Source organism: Scomber japonicus, chromosome 22, assembly GCF_027409825.1.
Source record: "Scomber japonicus isolate fScoJap1 chromosome 22, fScoJap1.pri, whole genome shotgun sequence".
Taxonomy (NCBI): domain Eukaryota; kingdom Metazoa; phylum Chordata; class Actinopteri; order Scombriformes; family Scombridae; genus Scomber; species Scomber japonicus.
The window spans coordinates 19787438-19810158 of record NC_070599.1 but is presented as its reverse complement, the minus strand read 5'-3'; the positions used below and the strand labels follow the sequence as shown (position 1 = coordinate 19810158).

The 22721-nt window shown below is 38.2% G+C and overlaps 1 protein-coding gene across 1 annotated transcript; it reads left to right on the top strand.

The window, feature by feature from the left end:
- Window positions 1–5004: 5004 nt before the first annotated feature.
- Window positions 5005–16881, top strand: khnyn (KH and NYN domain containing). The gene is made up of 9 exons (XM_053343807.1): window positions 5005–5046; window positions 7105–7369; window positions 8953–9087; window positions 10576–12371; window positions 12716–12846; window positions 13766–13862; window positions 14804–14911; window positions 15625–15726; window positions 16311–16881. Exons 2-9 carry the CDS (start codon window positions 7142–7144, stop codon window positions 16720–16722), a joined length of 3009 nt encoding a protein of 1002 aa, XP_053199782.1. The 5' UTR covers window positions 5005–5046; window positions 7105–7141; the 3' UTR covers window positions 16723–16881.
- Window positions 16882–22721: the final 5840 nt, after the last annotated feature.

Below are 22721 nucleotides of genomic sequence, written 5' to 3'. Positions count from 1 at the left end.
AACAGCTTTCTCGTTTTCATTCAAACAGTTTCAGGAAGTAAATAAGACCAGAGACCACAGTTAGTGGTCGTAAAATAGGTCATGAGGACATTTACCATTGTTCATGTCAGTTCTGAGTCTTAACTCAACAAAGAAAAAGACAACGTGCCTTCAGAAGAGTTTTTCTTGAGAACTCCATTTTTTTAATGAAGCATGGTTTCATATGTGCTTCACACAGGGGCACAAAGGTGAGAGAAATAGCTATAGAAACCACAGTCGTCATTGTTCAGCACGCAAGGGAAAGCACAAGGGTGTGCGTAAAATAATAGGAACACCTGTACATTGTAATAATTCGACAGTCCTGCCATAATTACAGCTTATGTGAAGCTTTTAAAGTTCCTTTCAGTCTTGACACTGTGTTAATACAGCTGGATCATACTATATGTATTGTAAGGTGGGCAACGTGTTACCTTGTCCACCCCTTTGAAGACAATCTAAACTATTCCCATTTTAGTTTTGCTCTTCGAAAGAATAATATCTAAAGCTGCTGTATTTAAAGCTATAAATCAACAGTACATCACAGTATGTCAACATAATCCATAAATCAAATAATGAGATAAAATCAGAGCAACGTGTGCCAACTTCCTGATCAAGTCACATCCACAAACACCTAACACCACTAATAATATTAGAGTGATTTTTTCAAAAGTGGGAAACCACTTACCCTTCGGGATATATTCTTCTTCCTCATCATTCAGCTGTGACAACGAAGGTAGAAGAGTGTAAAAACCCTCCTGCTCATTCAGTGACTTTCTACTCGCAACAGCAGGTCTTGTTCCAAACAAACAAACGGAAGCAGAAGTGAAAGAGTGTGGCCCAGATACATCCCAGAAGCACTTATCTTTACTTCTGCTTCTTGACTGCCCATTAACCAGGCAAGTATGCACGTTGACAACAGGATTTTCTTGTTTTATTTAACCTCTTGTTGTCTGATGGTAACTATGATGATGATTATGATAATGTATTTCCAACTATTATTGACCATTGGTTATTACTACATTTTCTTATTGTGTAAGTCAGTTGAAACACATTCAGTCATGATCTGATTTTTTATTTTTTATTATTGTTTTATTGTTTAGAAGTTTTACTGTTTGTCTGTTTTTCAGTAAATCGTCAATATTATGTAATTTTATTTATTTTCAGGTGTGGGGACAGAGAGAAGAGGATAATATGCTACAATATGGGTCAACTAAGTGTTTTTTATTACCACAAGAACAGGCCTTTTGTTGCCAAAATGATGACAACTTTACACCAAAGAAGGTGTTAATTTGAATTGTTTGCCAGCAGAGGGCGCTCAAAGCAATTACAGTAAATGAGGTATTTACAAAAAGACACTCTCAGCAATTCTGGACCATTACTCAGGCAGCAGACAGGAGGCCTTATATTTTATTGTGTGTATGATCATTTAATTAAGTGTAAGTATGTCAGATAATAAGCACAATAAAGAGCATTAAAAACGAAATGTAGTGGATCCCTCATTCTTGCCTAATGTTGAGGTCATGTGAGCAAATATATGTTCACTGTCTTAGTTGATCATATTCCTAATCAGGTTAAATCACAATATAGTGCTTGGCTTTTTCTCTAGTCTTTGATTTTTGGTGAAATATTGGATCATTTTAACATTTATTGAAATGAAACTGTGGGAATTTTTTAATTAGTTTAGAAATGAACAATAAAGTATTGATCAAGTTATATAATAATTTACTATAAATTAATCAGTTATTTAAAATGATTTTGATCTTATTAACAGTCAACGTTGTCCATTTATTTTTTGCAACATTAGATGTGCCTCAGAATACAATGGTGTATGAAATTGGGTGATACATGTGTTTGATGTCTTCTGCCATATGGTGAGGGTGAGGTCAAGATTGAGACACCACTTATAACTGAATGACGTTAGGATAGGCAAGAAGACTCCCTAACAGAAGAGATAACAGTGTGTTCATGGAAAACAGCTAATCATGGTGGAAAGTATCCAAGGACATGAGAGGAAAATGTGTAAGGTCAAAACAGGTACACCAGTGGGAGTGAGTTAATGTTTGATTCCACAACAAGAGGGGTAGGAGTATAAATGTGCTTCAGTGATACTTTTTTCAGTTGCTCCATGAACCAGCTCGGTTTACTTGCACCGTTTTGTAAACATTTCCATATCAAACTCTGTAAGATGTGTGTATTATTTCTGTGAAGAGTTGAGCAGTGTGATGAAGACCTGAGGACATGTGGCCCAGCTAAAGGTTTTCTCCCACAAAACCATGTGAGAAGTTTAAAGGGAAAAATCATACATTTGGTGGAGCTGTTAACAACTCATAGACATCTGAAATGTGAGGCTGACTACACACTGCTTTTTGTAAGACGTCAAATGACGAAAAAAATGTGTTTTAAAAGCTTATTAAGGTATTCATTGTGTCAAATCTTCATCTGAAAAATAACTAAGCCTGTTAAATAAATAGTGGAGAAGAAAGTACATTATATCCCTCTGAAGTGTAGTGGAGTGGAAGAATAAAGTAGTGTAAAATGTAAACACTTCAGAAAAGTATAAGTTTGTTGAAATTGTGTTTAAGTACAGTTCTTGGGTAAACTATAGGGGAAAGTCCCTGCATGTTTCAATCCTCAAGCAACAGGGCCAGCTCTTTCTCCAACCCCCCAGGAATGCTGGCCAAAAGACATAAATGACACAAAATGATTTATAACCTCTATCCTGCAAACAGCAACAACGGAGAGTAGGAGACTCCTTTACTCCTACATGGCCACTAAACCAGACCACTGACCCAAACCACCTTTGACCCTTCAAGATCTGCAAGAGCCAGCAAGATGGAAAGACCAGTTCACACCCCACTGTGAGCTGATAGTACTACTTAACATTCCCTGCCATCAGCTATCATAACTCACCTCAAAGAGTCAGTCACCTACAGAAACTAGCTGGCACCAACTTTAATACCACTGTGATTTTCAAGTAGCTAGTAGTCAAGCAATTATCTCATCAACTGCTTTCATAATTCATAACTTCAAACTAAGCTGTTCTACTGTTGATTTAACGCTCTGCCTCTCAGGTAGTCTGTTTGTTCACTCATCATTCACTAGCCATAGCCTTCCATACCAGTTTCTCTTTCCCTCTTTTGTGTTGTTAGTAATTGTTGTAGTATTTAGCACTTGTAGTTGTTATATAAGCGATCAAAAGTGAACTTGTTGATGTTTTCTTGTGCTTGCATCTCAGTCACTTACCTTCAAAGACCTATGACCCCACAAAATCGACCTCTCTTGTGGGGCCGACAATGACTACTTCCACATCATTACACATACTCTGGAAGTCTATGAGTTATGTCGTTGGATGAATATTTAATATTGAGTCATGCACCATATTTCATAATTCATAATTCCCCATCTATATAAATATTTCAGTGTTCAAAATTCGACAAAATGTTCTAAGTTACTTTCCAACACTGACTACTATGATTGAATAATACTACCTTGCCCTCAGTTTTGTTTGTAACATTTGAGAAAACACAAGTTTACAACAAATGAACGTATGATAAACATAAATTCAAGTATCAAAGCTAGATTTTGACAGAGTCTCAGACTAGGACCACAAGACAGAGGATGGAGGATCTCCATCTTGTTATCATTATTATATCATTTCTGCTGTAAAGTTGGGCATTTAACTTGGGGGTCTATGGGAATTGAACATAGACTGTAAAAAAAAAAATTAAAAAAAATTGACTATCACTAGTGAAAGAAGGCTTATAAACATTCAAACTAAATGTACTTACCAGAAAAAAAGGTAACCTCTGACTCCCTCGAGGGTCCAAACACTGAATGAGGTTTCTTTAGAGGCAACCAAAATGTTATCATTAACTTTCATGAACTGAAAGCAAACTGAAACAGAAATGGCTATGGCTACACCCATACTGTGAATTTGTGGTTATGCCTCCTTACCTGTGATGGCACCCACTTGTCTCTCAAAGCAATCTTGCCCTTAATTATGCATATTAAAACATTTAAGTGGGTGAATTATATGGCAACATATATAAAAAATAATCTTGTACAGTTGTCATGAGCTATATAAACTAACAGGCTGGAAACATTGCATTTTTAATATTTAACATAAGGGTCTATGGGGATTGACTCACTTTTTGGAGCCACCACCTAGTGGCCGCTCAAGGTACTGCAGGGTATTGTTGCACTTCCGCCTTGGCTTCATTTTTTTTCAGCCCTGGAGGTTGCAGTGTGGTTACAAACAGCCTCACACTCCCCTTTTATAAAGCCTGTCTACGACAAGCAGTTTAAAGAAAGAAAAAAGCCCCTCCTGACGTCAGTGGAATTCCCCATATCCTCTATTTGACTTTACAAAAGCCATTCTTAAAACATACACGAATATATTTTAACAAACAACATAAAGGATAACTGTACGGAATGATTATTGGCTACAATAACATATATTTTGTAATAAGTTATCCCAAAATATTAATCTAAAGTGTCCCAAAGGAGGGATTTAATGTGTTTTATGGATATATAAAAGCTCATTTTCCACATGCTTTTAAAAGGTATTTTGAGTGTGTGGGGCTTATTATGAGAAACATTGCGAAGTGTAGGCTATTAGAGTTTACAGCGACATCACAAGCAAAAGTACCCGCCCTGCCTTTGAGATAAACTGAAGCCCTGTGTGTATGTGTGTGTGTGTGTGTGTGTGTGTGGTTGTGTTTTTTTTTTTTTTTCCTTTAGTTTCGTTTTTGTGTTTTGGGGTTTCCACCGGTGATTATGGTATCCCATGCGCCTGGCCTGAGCCGGACCGATCCAACCCCGTCATATTTTGCTTATGATAGTCCTGCGATCGTTGTGCAGCATTACGGCATCATGTGTTGGATGAACTTTGATACTGGTTGTTTATTAATGATTGCGGAAGACTGACGCGATTTGGCTGCTGCTGCTTGTGCTGCTGCTGGAAACGAAACTCGGAGGACGCACATACACAGAAAGAGAGAGAGGGTGAGAGAGAGAGACCAACCTCACGTAAGAAAACCACACTGAATGATGATATTTGCTACTTTTCTTCATGTTTTAAAGCCTTAAAAGTTCAATATCCTGCCTCGGCATGCGGAGTATCTATCGCTTCCTGCGTTTCCTGCCAAAACACGCTCAATAGACTTATTGACAATAACATTAAATGCCTCACAGTACGCTCAGGCAGACTACTGTCATAAAAGGCCTTTTTTTAGACGGTGGTAACACAATTGTTTTTGTATGTACGGTTTGTGTGATAGATTGAACTACAATAGATGTGTGTGAGGAAGTGGTAGAAGCAAAGCAGAGCAGGGTTGAACACTGGGCAAAGTAAGAGTGTATTGTTTTTTTAACTACTTAGACACAAAAGGAATTACAGAATATGTAAATGTGTGTATTGATAGTAAAATCATAAAGGCAGGAGTTATCACGCACATCATGCAGGAGCAAAGTGTGCAGAACAGACTGTAAAGCTACTGTGTTTGTACATAATACTGATTAAAAGTAGCTTGTAGAGAGTAATGAAAACACTCATATTTTAAGGTAGGTGATGAAAGCTAGGAAAGGTGCTAACTGTGTGCCAACTTGATTAATTACATTTGTTTGTAACATATGAAGCACAATTAGAAACTGAAGTACAAGTAAGGGGCCCTCTGCAGTGTAGCTACTCTGCACTTTCACCCACTCAGGGTTGCAACTATCTAGTTGTTGTTTGGTCTATAAAGTGTCAGAAAATAGTTTTTAAATGTGTTTACCGAATCCTAAAATGCAACCTTAAGTGTTTTGTTTTGTTCGGACCAGCAGCCTACAATCCAAATATATTCAGTTTAGTAGCGTAAAATACTAAAAGAAGGACTTAAGAAGGTGAAATAAGAGAATTTGGGCTGGTCTTTATTATAAAAATGACTCAAAACAACTAATCGACTGCTTCAATCTCCAGACCCTGTCTTATAGTCAAAATATTGTTTTAAAACCTTCTATATTTCGCTTGATATTATGCCTACATGTTTCACGTCATTTAAAAAGTGTGTCTCTCTTTAAAGTAATTATATAGGCTATATATGGGGAAACCTGGCTAGTATAGAAACAGTTGTTGGTATCCAGGAATAGGCAAACTGGTTGGGAGGTGTGTGTATTTTGGGGGTCTCATTAATTTTTGATACAGGTGCCTGTTGTGTAATCCAGACATAACAGCAGAGGCATCATTACCAGGCAGAGAAAAAAATATATACAGGGGAAAAAAAAAATATATATATATACTACACATTTTAAAATATAGATATGAACCTAAATAAGCTGCAAATTATCGGAATCGTGACTACACCTCTACTCATACTGTTGACAGGAAAAGGCCATAATCACAGTTCACACTCGCACTGTGAGAGAAACTCATCACGATGACACATAAAGAAACGCAAGACAAGAAGTAGGAGAAAGGGCGAGAGGTACTTTTCACCCATTGTAAATCTGTATTTGAATAAAAAATTTAACTTAACTTATCTTTTAATTAGCATGGATGGAATAACTTTCAGTGTTACACTTTTACAGGTATTTCTACAAGAAGCCGAATGAGTTGAGTTGAGATGAGATAGATGTACATTGTAAATGGTTTATCGTGTTGTAGTCAAGAATAAAACATAGCTGCAGAAGTGAACCACATTACATTCAATAATGGTGACTTAGTTGCAGTTTGTACCCATTGTTGTACGTTTAATTTCTCTCCATACAGTTGCTTTACTTTTTAGGTTTGTTTTTTGGGATTATTTTGCTGCAATTAAAAAATCTCAACCTTATTATTTCAGCATTTCATACCTTTTTTAATCATCCTTATAGTTACTGTTGTGTACTGAGCATATTAAAATTAAAACCAGGTCATGTATAAACATATATAAAGATTAATTGGCCGTTCCCTAAAATAGATTGATTGAAATATAAACCAGAACCTTTATATAGAAGGCAAAATGTAGTCAGTGTGTTTTTTAAAAGGAAGTCAACAACTTCTCATTTCCACATAATTAATCTCTAAACATTTTCTAACTCATAATGGGATTATGTTTTTTCCCGTAGTATGTTCGACTCGCTGCCACCGATTCAGTAACACGGGATGGATGATGAGAGGAGCGATGGAGGCGCAGGAGGAGGACAACCTGAGGTGGAGGATGAGTTTGCGTGTGCTGGCATGCTGCGTGGATCTCTGACCTCCCTACACGACACTGTGGAGCGGATATTTAGGGTGCAGTTTCGGATTGGGGCTGACGATTTGCCTCATGGCAACAACGGGCAGATATGGCTGAAACTACGCGGGCCTAACAGCAATGTGAAAGCTGCCAAAGTAAGTACTCACGCCCCGGTTTCATAATGGTTAATGTTATGTAAGCAATTGAGCAATACTGTCCAACAAGTTTTTCCAGCTGAGGCTAGCGTTAAAATTTACATTCATACATCTTAAAGGGGCCGTATCATGCTTTTTGTGATTTTTATATTACTTTTAAACTGTTATAATCAGATGTGTAAGTTAAACATGGTCAAACTTACAAAATTTGAGGTGAACGTATGTAAAATGCAGTATTGAAAGCTCAATCTGCAATGTTACGTGATGGTGACATCAGATTGTTCACTCTCACATTTCAGCTTGGATTCAGGCTTCACCGAGTACAGTTTCCATTTTGAGTAAAGAGCGAGAAAAATAAGTGAAAATCCGACTAATATCGTTTCTTTCATGGTTTGTTTACATGGCCTCAGGGAGATCCGGGAAGTCTGCTGATTACGGTCAGAGCAGAGTGGGTTCATTAGGAGGGGGCGGGGGGCTTTAAAGAGACAGGAGCTAAAATGGCCTGTTTCAGAGAGAGGCTGAACTGAGGGGCTCCATGAAGGACAAGTATAAGATAAATAAGGAGTTTTTGAAGTATAAATCACACGATGATACTTCAGTAGAGCCCCAAAATATAAATATAGACCTAGAAATGTGCATTAATTGGCCTCTTTAATAAATAAACACTTATCTGAACCTTTTTTAATTTTTGGTTTGTATAGTCTCCTGATCGTGGACCGCTCTGTAAATTTTGTTGTGGAAAGTGTCACTTCGGTAGGGTTGTTATTACGGTTAGTAGGTAGTCTTACAGACACACCGGCGGAGTGACTCATACGTATTTTTAAACATTGATTAATCAAGTCTCGACTGTCAGCCCCCATTATGTGGCGAGACTGCTGACACACATTCTCACACATGCAGACAGACTTGATTGAAAACACAACATGAAAATACATTCGGTGAACTCATAATGACAAGAGGATGACTTAAAGCTGAACTGCAGAAGTGGTTTTAGCCGTGACACTGACACAGTTCAGCTCTACTGAGCAAAGTTTGTCATTGTTGAACAAGGAAACCAAAAAAACCAAGTAATCACATGATTGTCAAGTATATTCTTGGGGATATATATAAATAGCACGAGCAGGTGTATTTCCTCTTTGCTCTTTGGTGGAGACACAACTCAGTCTGGCAGAGCAACATTTTAATATATTCTGTTTTCCATGGGGTTTTTTTGTCATTTGTTCTCTTAAATAATTTCCTGTCAAACCAGAACACTTTCAGTCAAAACATAAAAGCCTGAAAGTTTAGTATCTCTGTCCTGATCTAAATGTCAAGGACCCAAATAACAGAGGAAAGAAAGATGAAAAACATCTGTGATCTTTAATAATTTCTGTGCAGTACATCCTAGAGATACCAAGTTGAGATAATTCACAAAAATACCACAAAGGGAAATAAAATCATGAATGTGAACAAGTGAAATTGAAAATGAAACTGAAAAACCCCAAAAATGAACACATAATATGCACCTCTACAGTATTTACACCACTGCTGAAGTGATAATACAACAAAGCAGTTATTTAAAAAACGATATTTCTGTGTTTCAGTTATTCGTAAGAGGAGTCGTGAACCAAGAGGAGCAACAGGAGGTGTCCTATCCCGGGGTCCTTCACTGTGTCTTCTGTGGTGCCAAAGGGCTGTTTACTGACTGCCTGATAAAAAGCACCTCAGCGCATATAGTGGTGAGTGGTGGAGGCCGTCTTTATTTTTTATAAATGTATCATTTGGCAGTCAGAATGTAAAAAATGTAATAATAAATTCTCTAAATATGTTGAAAAAGTAAAAAAAAAAAAAATCAATTGCAGCCATTTTACATTGAAACTAAAAAAGGCATAAAGCCAAGATAATAATTTATGACCCCTCACATCCTGACTATTACATGTATAATAATTAACCTTTATTGCATTCCTCCTTACTTACACGTGGTAGTCTTTTGAATTATCACTCATGTCCGTCATTGAGCGAATGACGTAATCATGAAACTGACTAATAATGTGATATCTTGTGGTCACTTTTTTTTATTCCTACAAGAAATTACATTATTGGTCAATGGCAGTATTACATGGCAAGATAAAAATTGTGTCACACCCCTTATGAAGTAACAACTGTTAATGAAATGCTGTGATGTCTGTCATTGGGAATTTTTTTAACCTATTATTAACATCTTTTTGTTAGAATACAAATATGCAACTCAAGAAGGGGATTTTTATTACTTTCTTTTTTACCAAAGTTAGCACATTTATTAGCTTGACGTAGTGGAATAAATTAATATTAGAGGAATAGTTTGACATATTTGGAAATAACCCAGTTTTTGTAGATTATTTTCCAGTGTAGATTGGAAAGGGTAAAGGGCACATGACGCACATACAAAGAAAACTCAACGCAAACCAAAACCGCAGACAGTCAACCTCTCCGTCCACTCGCAAATCTCTACTATAAAACTGGAGCTAGTTGGTTAGCTTAGTTTAGCTAAAAGACTGGAAACTGATGGAAAACACCTACTTGACTCTGTCGGAAGATAATAAACCCACCTACCGGCACCTCTGAAGCTCACTGGCAACTTCATAGTGACAACAGGACTCCAGGCTAACTGTTTCCCCTTGTTTCCAGTCTTTGTGCTAAACTAAGCTAAGCTAAGCTAATCGAACCGGCTGCTGGGTGTAGCTTCACATTTACGGCACAGACACGAGAATGGTGTCAACCTTCTCATCCAATTCTTGTCAAAGGAAGCAAATAAAGCATATTTCCCAAAATGCCATGCTGTATCTTGAGGGATATATAGCACATTTATACAATATCACATGTAAAAAGTGTTGTTTTTTTTATTGTTGTGATCTATTAGTATTATTACATGAGACCAAATTCTTTGCAGCCCAAACTTAAATACCCAAATTTAGCTTTTTTTAAATTACAGAGTATTTGAAATCATTAATTTGGTTTAACAGAAGATTGTAAAGATTGTAAGATTGATTTGGTTCAGTTGGAAGTAATAGCAAGTTAACAGAAGAGTTTATTCAGAAGAAGACATGTATATATATCATTGTATTATATATCCTAATTTAAAGATCAAGGTGGTCAGTAGTCATGTTTAGAGAGGTGCACCCACTAACTTTGCCTCTTATGTTTTTATTTTTGATTTAATGTTGTGTTTTGTTTATTCATCAAACCAGGTTAGCTCTCCAGGCTATCTGCTGATATCAGGTATTGCAGAGCCAGTGGTCCGAGCCTACTCCCTCATTACAGAACTGGTGGACAGATACGAGGACACGCAGTCCAGACGCCCTGAGACTGGGGACAGAGGTGAGTCCCTGGAGTCACGCCGGGCCTTCAAAAATCTGGTAGAGAAATGGGATGACAGGCACATCTTGGATCTTCTGGTGCTGCCAGGGTCGGTGAAGGAAATCCTGCTGGATTTGGTGAAAGAATCGGGTCTTGGATCAAGCTCGAGCCTGGCGCTGAGAGATGGGATTGCAGGGGAGAGATATGAGGATTTGGAGTTTAGATGGGACAAACCCTCCGCCATTAGGTGCACACTTCCTGAAGATTCCAGCGCTGCTGATCGGTTGGTTGAAGGGATGACTGCAGGTTCAGGGAACGCTGCAGCCAAGGACCCTTTGTCCCACTCTTTCTCCACCTCTGCAAGTGCCAGAGGGAGGGCAGAGGGAGCGGAGGAAAGACAAATGCATTATCCACAGGAGGTGGGAGAAGAGGAGCAGCCGGAGCCAGCAGGAGCATCAGGTACGAAGGAGAAAGAGAGGCAGGAGGAGGAGGAGGAACGGCAGCTGTCAGTGGGAAACAAGGAGTTCTTACTTTTGTTGAGGTTCTTCACCGCGATGGGGTACACCGAGGATGTCGTCAAACGAGTCCTTGCTCGAACAGGACTTCAGGAGGCCTCGCAGATACTGGATTTGGTTCAACAGGAGCAGGATCGCAGCGACAAGGAGCAGAGGGAGAAAAATCAAGTCACTCTGCATCATAGCGAGAGGAACCGACCCTGCGAGACAGAGCACAGAGAGGATGAAGACTCAACAGGAGGAGGAGGAGATAAACCGTTGAGTAGTGATGTAGAAATGCTCGAGGTTCATGAGAAGAATTGTGATGGAGCGACAGGAACCATAAGACATTTTGACAGAGAAGTTAGCGCAGAAGAAAAAGAGGAAGGAAACGAGGAAGACTTTGTCCTAGGAGTGTTGAAGAAAGCTGCGGCAAGCTGCGGCTACACCGAGCAGAATGTAGCTAAAGTGTACAGCGCTTTGCCCGATCGGTCCACCCACCAGCTGCTCCTGGAGCTGCAGAGAGAGGGGAGCAGAGAGACCGACGCCTCCAGAGAGGGACCGAGAGAGATGGACGATGTGGTGCTGGAGAAAGAGGGTCCGAAAGCTGGACCAGTGGAGGACGAAGCAAGAAGAGAAGTCCCAGCTAGGTTTTTAATGCCTGCAGAAAAGAGGGACATGGGTGATATAGAAGCTCGAGCTGCACCGGCTGCAGAACCGGATTTGTTTCAGTTGATTGAAAAGCTCCAACAGCCAAAGCAACACCAGCCTTCGAAGTCACAAAACCCACACCAAACAATCCACTCTGAAGTTAAAGGGCCACCCATGCCTATGTATGCCTCGTCTCTAGATCATCCTTTTACCAATTTGCAATCCAACAAACCATACAGCCACAACTTCAATCCACCCTCCTCTAAACAACATCGTCCAAATCAAGACCCAAAGCCTCAGTCTTCCAGCTCCTTGAGACAAGCACTCCAAGCCTCTCAACTTCCCATCTTCACCGGGAGCGATTCGTTTCCCGCCAGAGCGAGGGATCGACAGGGTTTCATGTCGGCCTCTTCGGTGGTGGTGACAGGGGAGCAGCGTTTCCTGGAGGGCCTGCAGACGCCCTTTGACCTCAAACTAACAGACAAACCTGGAAACCCGAAGCTGAGGACTATCATCATCGATGGGAGCAACGTGGCAATGAGGTAGGAACGGCAAAAAAAAGTGTCATGAAATTTGTTTAGTAGGCTGTATGTTTTCTAAGATAACAGATTTGGGTTTGGAAAGGCTTTTATCCAATTTGGGTTTATCCAACTTGACAGAACCCATGTTTGTATGTGTTTTTAGCATCGGTGGCTAGAAGCTACATTGTCTTTTTGATGTGTTAATGTATTAAAAAAATGCTCTATAGTGCAACTAGTGGTCAAAAACTCTGCAAGGTACCTTTAATAACTTGGAAAGAGACAACACAGGTCTAGAGCAATTTCATAGACATCTGATTTTGTTATAAAACATTTATAAAACATTTACTGGTTCATGTTTTCCACAGTCATGGTCTAGGCCATTTCTTCTCATGTCGAGGCATCGCTCTGGCTGTTCAGCATTTCTGGGACCGAGGTCATCGTCACATCAGCGTCCTCCTGCCGCAGTGGAGACAGAAGAGCGACTTCAAGAACAAAGGTAACGCTTGCTTTTTGTCATGTTGCATTTTAAGATATATAATCTAAAGTATTATTATGTATGTAAATTTTCAGGCAGCAACTAAATATTGATTAAGTAATCTGCTAATTGTTTTCCAAATTACACAAATTAATTGATTCTTATGTCTAGAGAATACCAGAAAATAATGAAGAATGCATGTTTAGATTTCTTTAAGTTTCCAATTAGCTTCTTTAACACAAAAAAATATCAATTTACTTTTAAAAAACAACAAAAACTGAAACTAGGGAATGTTTGACATTTTTGCTTATAAAATCACTGACATTTAAACTATGAATTGATTATCTAAATAGATAAATCATATCTGCCTTCATACACTTGAAGAAATACACATTTATTTTATTTTTTTCATACTTAAATCAATTTACTACAAAGAGTCATATGCTTCATAGCACTATCCCTGACTATTTTCCAGACCATACTTTGAGTCATAGTTTTAATACTTAAATGTACATATAATACTGTAAATTCTTTGTTTTAGCAAGTAAAACAAAGATAAGATTATTTAGTGAATTAGCTATCTTCTCCTTTTTTTGTTAAACATTTTGAATGCAGAGAAGAAACAGTCAGAAGCAAGTCTCCAGTATAGCTCCTGTTGCCACAGTTAGCTTTTATTATTTTGTGGAAAAGCATGGTGTGGTTTTAAAATTACAAAGGCCTCTGTGCTGCGGTGCATGTTTGTGTGTGTTCACTCGCCTGTGCATGTGGGTTACAGGGAAAGATTCAATTCAAAACTGAGTCACATGTAGGGAGGAAAACAAATGAGATCTTGGGAATTGAAGCCTTGTGGTGTGCTTTTGGTCTACGTGCATGTGAATGTGTGGGCGTGCACTTTCCTTTGTGCAGACTAAACACGCTGTTGTTTGTTCCTGTCTTACAGAGCAGCACTATCTGGCTGAGCTGCAGAAGCTAGGCCTGCTCTCCTACACCCCCTCCAGGGAAGTCCAGGGCAAGAGGATCAGCTCGTATGATGACAGGTAGTTGGACACTCTCATCATACTTCAGCTTAACCCTTTAGCAATCCCCTAAATTCCTGTAAAATTAGCCTAAAACACCAACCAAGGCATACTTAACCCTCCTGTTGTCCTCAGGTCAAGGAAGTAAGGACAGAAGGACAGAAGGACAGAAGGACAGAAGGAAGGAAGGAAAGGATTAAGGAGGGAGGGAGGAAAGAAGGAAGGAAAGAAAGGAGTAAGGAGGGAGGGAGGAAGGAAGGAAGGAAGGACAGAAGGAAGGGAGGAAGGAAGGAAGGAGGGAGGAAGGAGGGAGGAAGGAAAGAAGTAAGGAGGGAGGGAGGAAGGAAAGAAGTAAGGAGGGAGGGAGGGAGGAAGGAAGGAAGGAAGGAAGGAAGGAAAGGAGGAAGGAGGAAGGGAGAAAGGAAGGAAGGAAAGGAGTAAGGAGGGAGGGACGGAGGGAGGGAGGAAGAAAAGGAGTAAGGAAGGAGGGAGAAAGGAAGGAAGGAAGGAAGGAAAGAAGGAACAGTCAAAAGAGACAGGGTCAATTTGACCCGGGAGGACGACAGGAGGGTTAAATGAAATTCAGAGCTGTTCTTGAACCATTACGACCATTAGTACATGCATATCATTCAAGCCATGCTAATCTGACTGTCATGATTACACCACATCTGTATGTACAAACAGAGAGTAACAGGTTTCACCCACTTGAAAAATCACATGCTGGGAAAATGAAAATGAGTCACTCGCCTCTCCTGTAAAATGACTTTGCAGAATATTTACACAATGATCTTGCAAAATATTCCAGTTTCATAATTGTAAACAGTGGTAAAAATCCTACTCGCTTTTAGTCCTTTCATTCATGTTTTAGACTACCACTTTGGGGCGCTAAAGCCTTTTAATCATAGCCTCTTTTCTTTTTCTTTTTGAAAGTATCTCATTGCTCTTCTCCCTTGTTTCCACAGATTTATGCTGCAGCATGCACAGAAGACAGATGGAGTGATAGTGACTAACGACAATCTGAGAGACCTCTCTGACGAGTCCGCTGTATGGAGGGACATCATCAAAAAGAGGTAGAGAAAAGCTTCTTATGCCTGCCTATAAATTGTCTCATAGCAACCAGGAAGACAGAGGCACAAGATATTTAGTTTAGCTTTAAAATCAGTCATTTCACCTTGACTTGAGAATATTTTAGATCGAGTATTGGGCTCCGATACTGTTTGAAATGCAAGAATTACAGAGTGGTAGACATTCCTGCTTTCACAGTCCAATCATGGGGATTTCCCATTTTTCTGTTTACTTTGAAACTGTTTTTCTTCATACCACAATATGTGAGAAAGCTGTTTTGACAAGCATCACTGAAACGAGACGCGAGTAGTCATCAAAGGACCTACTTTTCTACCCTCTACCTTTTTCATCTCTGTGTGTACCTAATTAAATGTGAAGTTTTGGTATTGCTGGATGAAAGGGAAAAGTATCAACATCTTCTGCTGTCTTTCCCTGAATGAATATACAAAGAATCAATCAATCAAACTTTATTTGTAAAGCATGTTTCATGCTGCAGAATGAACGTAAACAGTATGAACAATTTTTAGACCAATGCAATTGAGAAAATTAAAACCAGTAAAATAGGTTTGACATAAAATAAAATAAAGATGAGAAGATAATAAATAAAATAGATGAGAGAGAATAATGAAATAGGCTATATTCAATTGTTCTTGTATGAAAATGGTTCAAAATGATATTCGACTCATTAAATAAGTATAATTTTGTGTTGCCTTCACAGACTTCTTCAGTACACGTTTGTCGGTGATCATTTCATGGTGCCGGACGACCCTCTGGGCAGAGGAGGGCCTCACCTGGACGACTTCCTCCGCTCGGATCACAGGTATTACAGTCACACGTAGGCATGGGCCGGTATGAGATTGTGGTGGTATGATAACCATAAGCAAAAATATCACGGTTTCACGGTATGGCGGTATTGTGATTACAGCTCTAAAATGTTCCTAAAATAAAGAAGAATAAAGACAGACATGATAATTTAACCTGAATATACACTGTAATGACAGTGTGAGGGGTCGTGATACTCTACGCTGCAGCTGCACCACCTGAGGGATTTCTGACCAGCACTTTCTGTCTTTGACCAGACAAAAAACATCTCATACCTTAGGAACGGTATGACAGAAAATTTGGCAGTTTCGGTTATCGTGGCTTTTAATAGTAATAGTAATAGTTTATTTTTGGATAGGGACAGTGCGTATTGATGAACATCGATATTAGACATCTCTGTAAATATGCCGGATTATAGCAAAGTTGCTAATTTGCATCCGTAGTCCCCTTTTTCAAATCGCAGTATACCTTGAACACGGTTATCATCCCATGCCTAGTCACACACATACACACACTTTCTTTTGTCTCCAAATCTGAAAAAACCCCCACTGACTCATGCTTATGACTTTTGTTTCCTCTCAGAACTCCCGATGCAGGAAACCACTCTTTTGCTGGCGTGGCCACCGCTTTCCCCTCCTTCAAACCTCCACGCTCCCAAACGGAGGTCCTGAACTTCCGCGATCGAACGCTGGGTGGCGCTCTGGATGCATCAGGCGGAGGAGGAGGAGGAGGAGGAGGAGGAGGAAGAGGCCGGGGCAAAGGGAGAGGGCATGGGAAGGGATGGGACATGGGAAACCAGCACAGGAGGCATGGAGCTGAAGGTTTGGGATCTGGTGCCAATAGGACTCTACAGGAAACAGCCAGCTTAAGAGAGCAGCTCTGCCAGGTGTTTGAGGGTCAGGACAACATGGTGACGCTGGTGCTGCAGTGCCACCCAGCGGAGACGGACATAAACATGCTGTCTGACCTTATCTTGGAGCAGCAGAAGGACTAGAAATTTACCTTACTTTTTAGTTTTACCCCTCCTGGGTTAATTCAGACTTTTCTTTGACATACTAAAACTCCAACTCCAAGCACAGCAACTACAACAAACTGCATTGTCTAATCTCTTGTGCAAAGAGCAAAAAGGCCAAATCATCTAATGAAGGGTTGACAATCACTTAACCTTTTATCAGGCACTCATTGAAATACTTGGAAAGTCATTGGGGGATATTACAAAAATTTTCCAAGAAGTCTATATATATAAAACATCCACAGAGAGGCATGGGGAGGCTATTTTGGATGTTTAAGGAAGTCACCAAATATAGTTATTTGCCCGATTAAAGGCTTAACTATAATATACTGTATTAGACCTTATTTGTTTCTTGCAATTGTGCCCATATTAGTGGTATGTATCCACTGTCAATTGTCCAATCACTGTAAAAAAAACATAATAGAAGTTAATTTGTTATTTAAACTTATCAAGCAGGATTGGACTAGTTCTTCCTTAACCAATGTGAAGCAGTCCAGTGAGTTCTGCTCATTTCTTATTTTGGAGATAGAGCTAAAGGCTTTGTCTGCCTTTTTTTAACTGTTTGCCTGCCGGGTCTAAAACAGCATTGACTTCTCCTTCAGTGGCCACACTCTGCTCCCTCGCCATCCTAGGTTGATGCAATCGAGATGAGAGGGTGAAACAGGAAAACAAATGTAAAACACCACATAAATGTTAATAATAACCTATTGCAGGTGAAGCATTGATCACCTTTCACTTTTTCACTAAAGAACTGTTTGATAGTTGATTTTTGAAGAGATGCAGCGATGTTTTTAATGAAAAATCACGTCATTATTTCCACCATCAGTGACACTTACAGCAGATAGTTTTCCCCCATTAATCCCTCAGATCTCTCCATGAAAACTAGCTGATACTCATTGGTTGTGTTTTCATTATTCTTATCAGATCCAGCATCTCTTTATTTGTTTGTCACCCTACGAGCGATTTGATATGAGTAAAGTATAAATTAAACTTGTTTTTAAGAAACAAAAAGCATTTTTTTCCTGCCTTTTATACACATTATTATTATAACCTGCAAAATCCTCATATTATATAGCTTTCTGTGTAATTGAGGTGCGAGAGACACTGAATAAAGGCTAATTGGTGTATAACATGATAAAAATGTATATATTGGCATCACCAGCTGTGGAAGTTGAAGTTAATGCCTTTTTTAAAATTATACATCGGTTTTTATAAAATGTTTTAAGCAGGTTTCATGATGTTTGGGCTTCTGGCCTTATGATCTTGTGTGCATGGATGAGGAATCTGATCTTCATGAATGAGACCAAACCAAAAAAAGATGATGGTAGGTGAATGTTTTCTGTTCACACATCTCTATGACTGGAGCTCAGATCCTTAATCAGACTCTTTTGAACACCAATTGTGATATTGAATTTAGATTTTTATGGTAATGTTGTTTATATTTGTATTTACATTGTATTTTAAGTACCTCAATGTTGGCTTCTGCCGGGTTTAGTTTCATTAAATCATTTTATTAAACCCATTTTTTTCTGTGTCGGAAGTATTTCTTGATTTAGAGGTTTTTTATTTTATGTACTTTTCAGGATATACATGTAAACACAAACACAGCTCCAAACCCCTCCATCCCCTCTACAACCCATCCATCATAGAGGCTGACAATGTGTCAAAATATACCAAATAGGGTTGCCACATCTCTGTAAAAGTATTGTAGAGTATTTCTGAAACCTTCCTATAGAAAGTTGGGGGACAGACTTCCATGTGATGGCGATGCACTTCCTGGCAACACACAAGGCCAATGAGAGAAACTTCATTTGAGCTTTTCTTAATCGTGCATCAATATTTGTAGTATCTCCTAATGAACAGGTTTGAGGATCTAATGGAAGTTGCGCTCCTAGAAGTTTTTTGATTTACAGGTTAATATAAATCCTGAATTAATGCCAATTTCTATAACATTATTAATTTATTTGTCCCTCATGCTGCCACATACTGTAGATCAATCATGATATAATTCATTATCATATAAGCTCTAGACTTGAAATAAAATCATAATAACTCTACCACTTTTTCTAACTGTTTCTTCAATACCACAATATCCTCTCTTTAGCCACAGAGTGGATCTTTTTCTTGTTTTAATGACATGAAAGTTTAACATACGGTGTAATGTTGTTTTAATGAGACAGACCTCTACATCATCAGTGTGATCTTTCTTTATATACGATCAAATACATGTAATGCACAGATTAACCACCAGGGGGCTTTTTATTTGAGGGATCCAAGATGGACGTTGTCAACAACCGGTGAGCCACTTTTTTCTTTTTTTCTTTTTTACAAATTGTTATCAGACTTCTACAATAGTACAAAGAGGGTCTTTACTCATAAATCGATGCATTGAAAAGTTTCCTTGTGTACAGTTTACAAACTTTTCAATGCATCGATTTATGAGACGCTAGGTCGAAATTAATGTGGGCCAAGGGGACATTACGTGTATTTAGACGATCCCCACCGAGGGAGGACCTAATTTTCTGTGTACAACATCTTAATTTTTCAACAAATTAGACAAAAATTGTTGGTACTCTTACCTCTTGCACATTTTTTGTTTATCGGTAACTTTGTCTGAGTTACCGGTTCCGGCAAACCGAGCGGGCAGCTATGCTCGGGGTCCGACATGTATGACGTCGAACCATCGCTTTAAATTAAGATAATCATTCAAATAGTTACTGATACTTTAATACGGATATTTACTGGATTGATCTAATGTTTAATTACTGAACATTTTGTAGTTCATTTTATGGTAAATTCATGTTGAAAATAGTTAGATACAGCAGGTATAGAAGGTCATTTATCTGTAAATCTGGCATTTTATTACGTTTCATACATTACGTGTCATCATCATGCATAAAAAATGACTAGGTGATGATATGAGCTTTACACAGGAAGGGTTTAAAAATATTGTATTCTATATATTTTGTAATTTGTTTAACCACTTAACGCACGCTGTTCCGTCTACGGGACGGGACGGATGTTAGGAGGTAGCCACAAGTTCTTCTGGATGTTTTAAACACCAACCCTTAAACATATATATTCATGCCGTACATCGTTGGAAAGCTTAGATTGTCCTGATTCATTCAAGACCACTCACGACTTATATGGTTGCTCACAGCCGTAATAGTATTAGCGATTAGCTCGGCTAGCCCCTGAGCTAAGTAAGAAAAGCTATAATGCCTACATACCTTCAAAGTCTTCCCTTTATCCACAACGATCATCTTATGACTCAGGACTTTCTGTACAGCTCGCCAAGTATCCATTCTTGTGAAATATGAAATCCGTTTCCAGAAAACCGGAATACTGTCCTCAATATGTCCATGTATTTAATCCAACACGTAACGTAATAACACAAATAACAAACCATATACGGTCCGTTTACGTCATTTCCTGACCTGCGCGTCCATCTCAGAGTACACGTGACTAGATGTTTACTTTTTTTTTTTTTTTTCAGGTAGTTTTTTTTTTTTTTTTTTTTTTAACAACTTTATTTTTGCTTTACAAAATAACAGTGCATACAACCATATGAGCATCATATTAGTAACAATTGGATAACAAATAGACGTGACAATAAAATAAAAACATACATAAATAGAAATAAATAATAGTAAAATAAATAAATAAAATTAAATTAAAAAAAAGAGAAGAAAAAAAGTAAAATACACCAGGGGATATGAGCAATGGAAATTAACTTGAATTAAAGATATTGAATTGGGAGCACAGATTTATAGTTTTGATAGCTTTCTTGTTATTAGCAGAGGAAACTGACTTGAAATACACCTCCAGTTCTTTCATGAAAACACAAAAAATGGGTTTTACCTTGGCAAATTTACACTTGTGGATATAAAACTTTGCAAGAATTAAAATGAGATTAATTAAAAAATATTCTTTTTCAGCTGGAGCGTCACTCTTTATAAATCCAAAAAGGACATTTTGCCAGAGGAGCTCAAAATCATAGCAGATATTATCTAAAATGAATCTACAAATATCTTGCCACAGTTTACGGGTATATTGACATTTCCAAAACAGATGAATAACAGTCTCAGTATGGGAGTCACAAAAGGCACACTTCAGATCTAGGTCAACAATTTTGAATTTGATAAAGAAGGATTTAACTGGGTAACATCTATGAATAATTTTAAATGACACTTCTTTCACCTTATTAACCACAAAAAAATTTTGAGGAAGAGACCAGATTTTTTCCCAACATAAGTTATTTACACGACTATTCCAGTGAAATGTTACAGGAGAAACAGAAGTGATATCACATTGGAAAAGAGCACGAATTTTACGATTGTTCTTACTAGCAGATGGGTTAAAACATACTTTACCAGCTGGTGAGTCAGTTACATCAGTAAAGGGAGCATCAAGTACAGAAACAGACATATTACTTTTGAATAACCTGAGTACACCAGATGGAATAGCATCAAAAACTATGGCATATTGTTTAGGAGTTACAGGTATTCCATAATATTGAAGAAACTCCTCATAAGAAAATAAAACATCATTGCTGTTGAATAGCTGTCTTACCCAAATAATATTATTGTTAAACCATTCCCCAAAATATATAGATCTTTTCTTATACAGTATATCTTTGTTATTCCATATAGAGTAACGGTGTGGTGAAAAATTGTGCTTGTATATCATTGACCATGCAAGCAATACTTGTTTATGAAAGTTGGAGAGACGAATAGGGATTTTTTCTATGTTATAGTTACATACTAAGAGGAATTTTAGACCGCCAATTTTTGAAAAAATATGATTGGAGATACAGTTCCATATTGAATTTGGTCTTTTCAGAAATTGTTTGATCCAATTGATCTTAAAGGTGTTGTTCAAAGAAACAAAGTCCAAAAAATTAAGTCCCCCATTCTCATATGTGTTAATGACAACTGATTTTTTTATGTAATGCGTTTTATTTTTCCATAAAAAGTTGAACAACATCTGATCTATGCATTGAATGGTTTTACTTTCGATATGTAATGAGAGAGCAGCATAAGTAAGTCTAGATATTCCTTCTGCTTTTGTTATTAGAGTTCTGCCTCTTAAAGATAGATCTCTTAGCAGCCAGAGATTAAATCTTTTTTGAGCTTTTTCTATGATCGGGATAAAATTTAAACCATTCCTGGCTTTCTGATCTTTGGTGATTGAAATTCCTAAATATGTTACAGTATCTTTGACAGGGATGTTCGCTATTGAGTGAGTAGCTGAGTCTTTCACTGCCAATAACTCACATTTGTTTATGTTCAAGTATAGGCCAGATGCTTTAGAGAACACGTTAATTATATTTAGAGCAAGAGGTATTTGAGAAGAGTCTTTTAAAAGAATGGTTGTATCGTCTGCTAGCTGACTAAGAACGATTTCTCTTTCTGCTACTGTAATGCCTTTCAGAGTGCTTGATTTAATATGGACGGCTAAAAGTTGGGTGACAAGGAGGAAAAGATAAGGGGAGATAGGACAGCCTTGTCGAATTCCTCGTTTGACATCAAAACGTGGGGTTGTGCCAGAACTCAATTTAATAGAGCAGTTACTATTTGCGTATAAAGTTCGAATTGTTTGGCTAAAAAAATGTCCAAAACCAAATTTTTCTAAAGCACTAAAAATAAATTGGTGTTCAACAGAATCAAAGGCTTTATAGAAGTCTAAAAAAAGGATATAACTACTGTCAGAGATTAAATCAGAATAATCTAACATATCTAAAACCAGTCTTATATTATTAGATATGTGTCTGTTGTTCATGAATCCAGACTGCGATTCATCTATGACAGTATCCAAAACTAGTTTGAGCCTTTTGGCAAAAGCAGAAAAGCAAAGAAAAGCAAAGTGACTAGATGTTTACGACCGTGAGCCTCTCCTGCTTCTGACGACACCACACACAAGCCAATCGGTGTTTAGGATTAGGCAGTACATGTCTCCAAAGCCAATGAGGACATGTGACC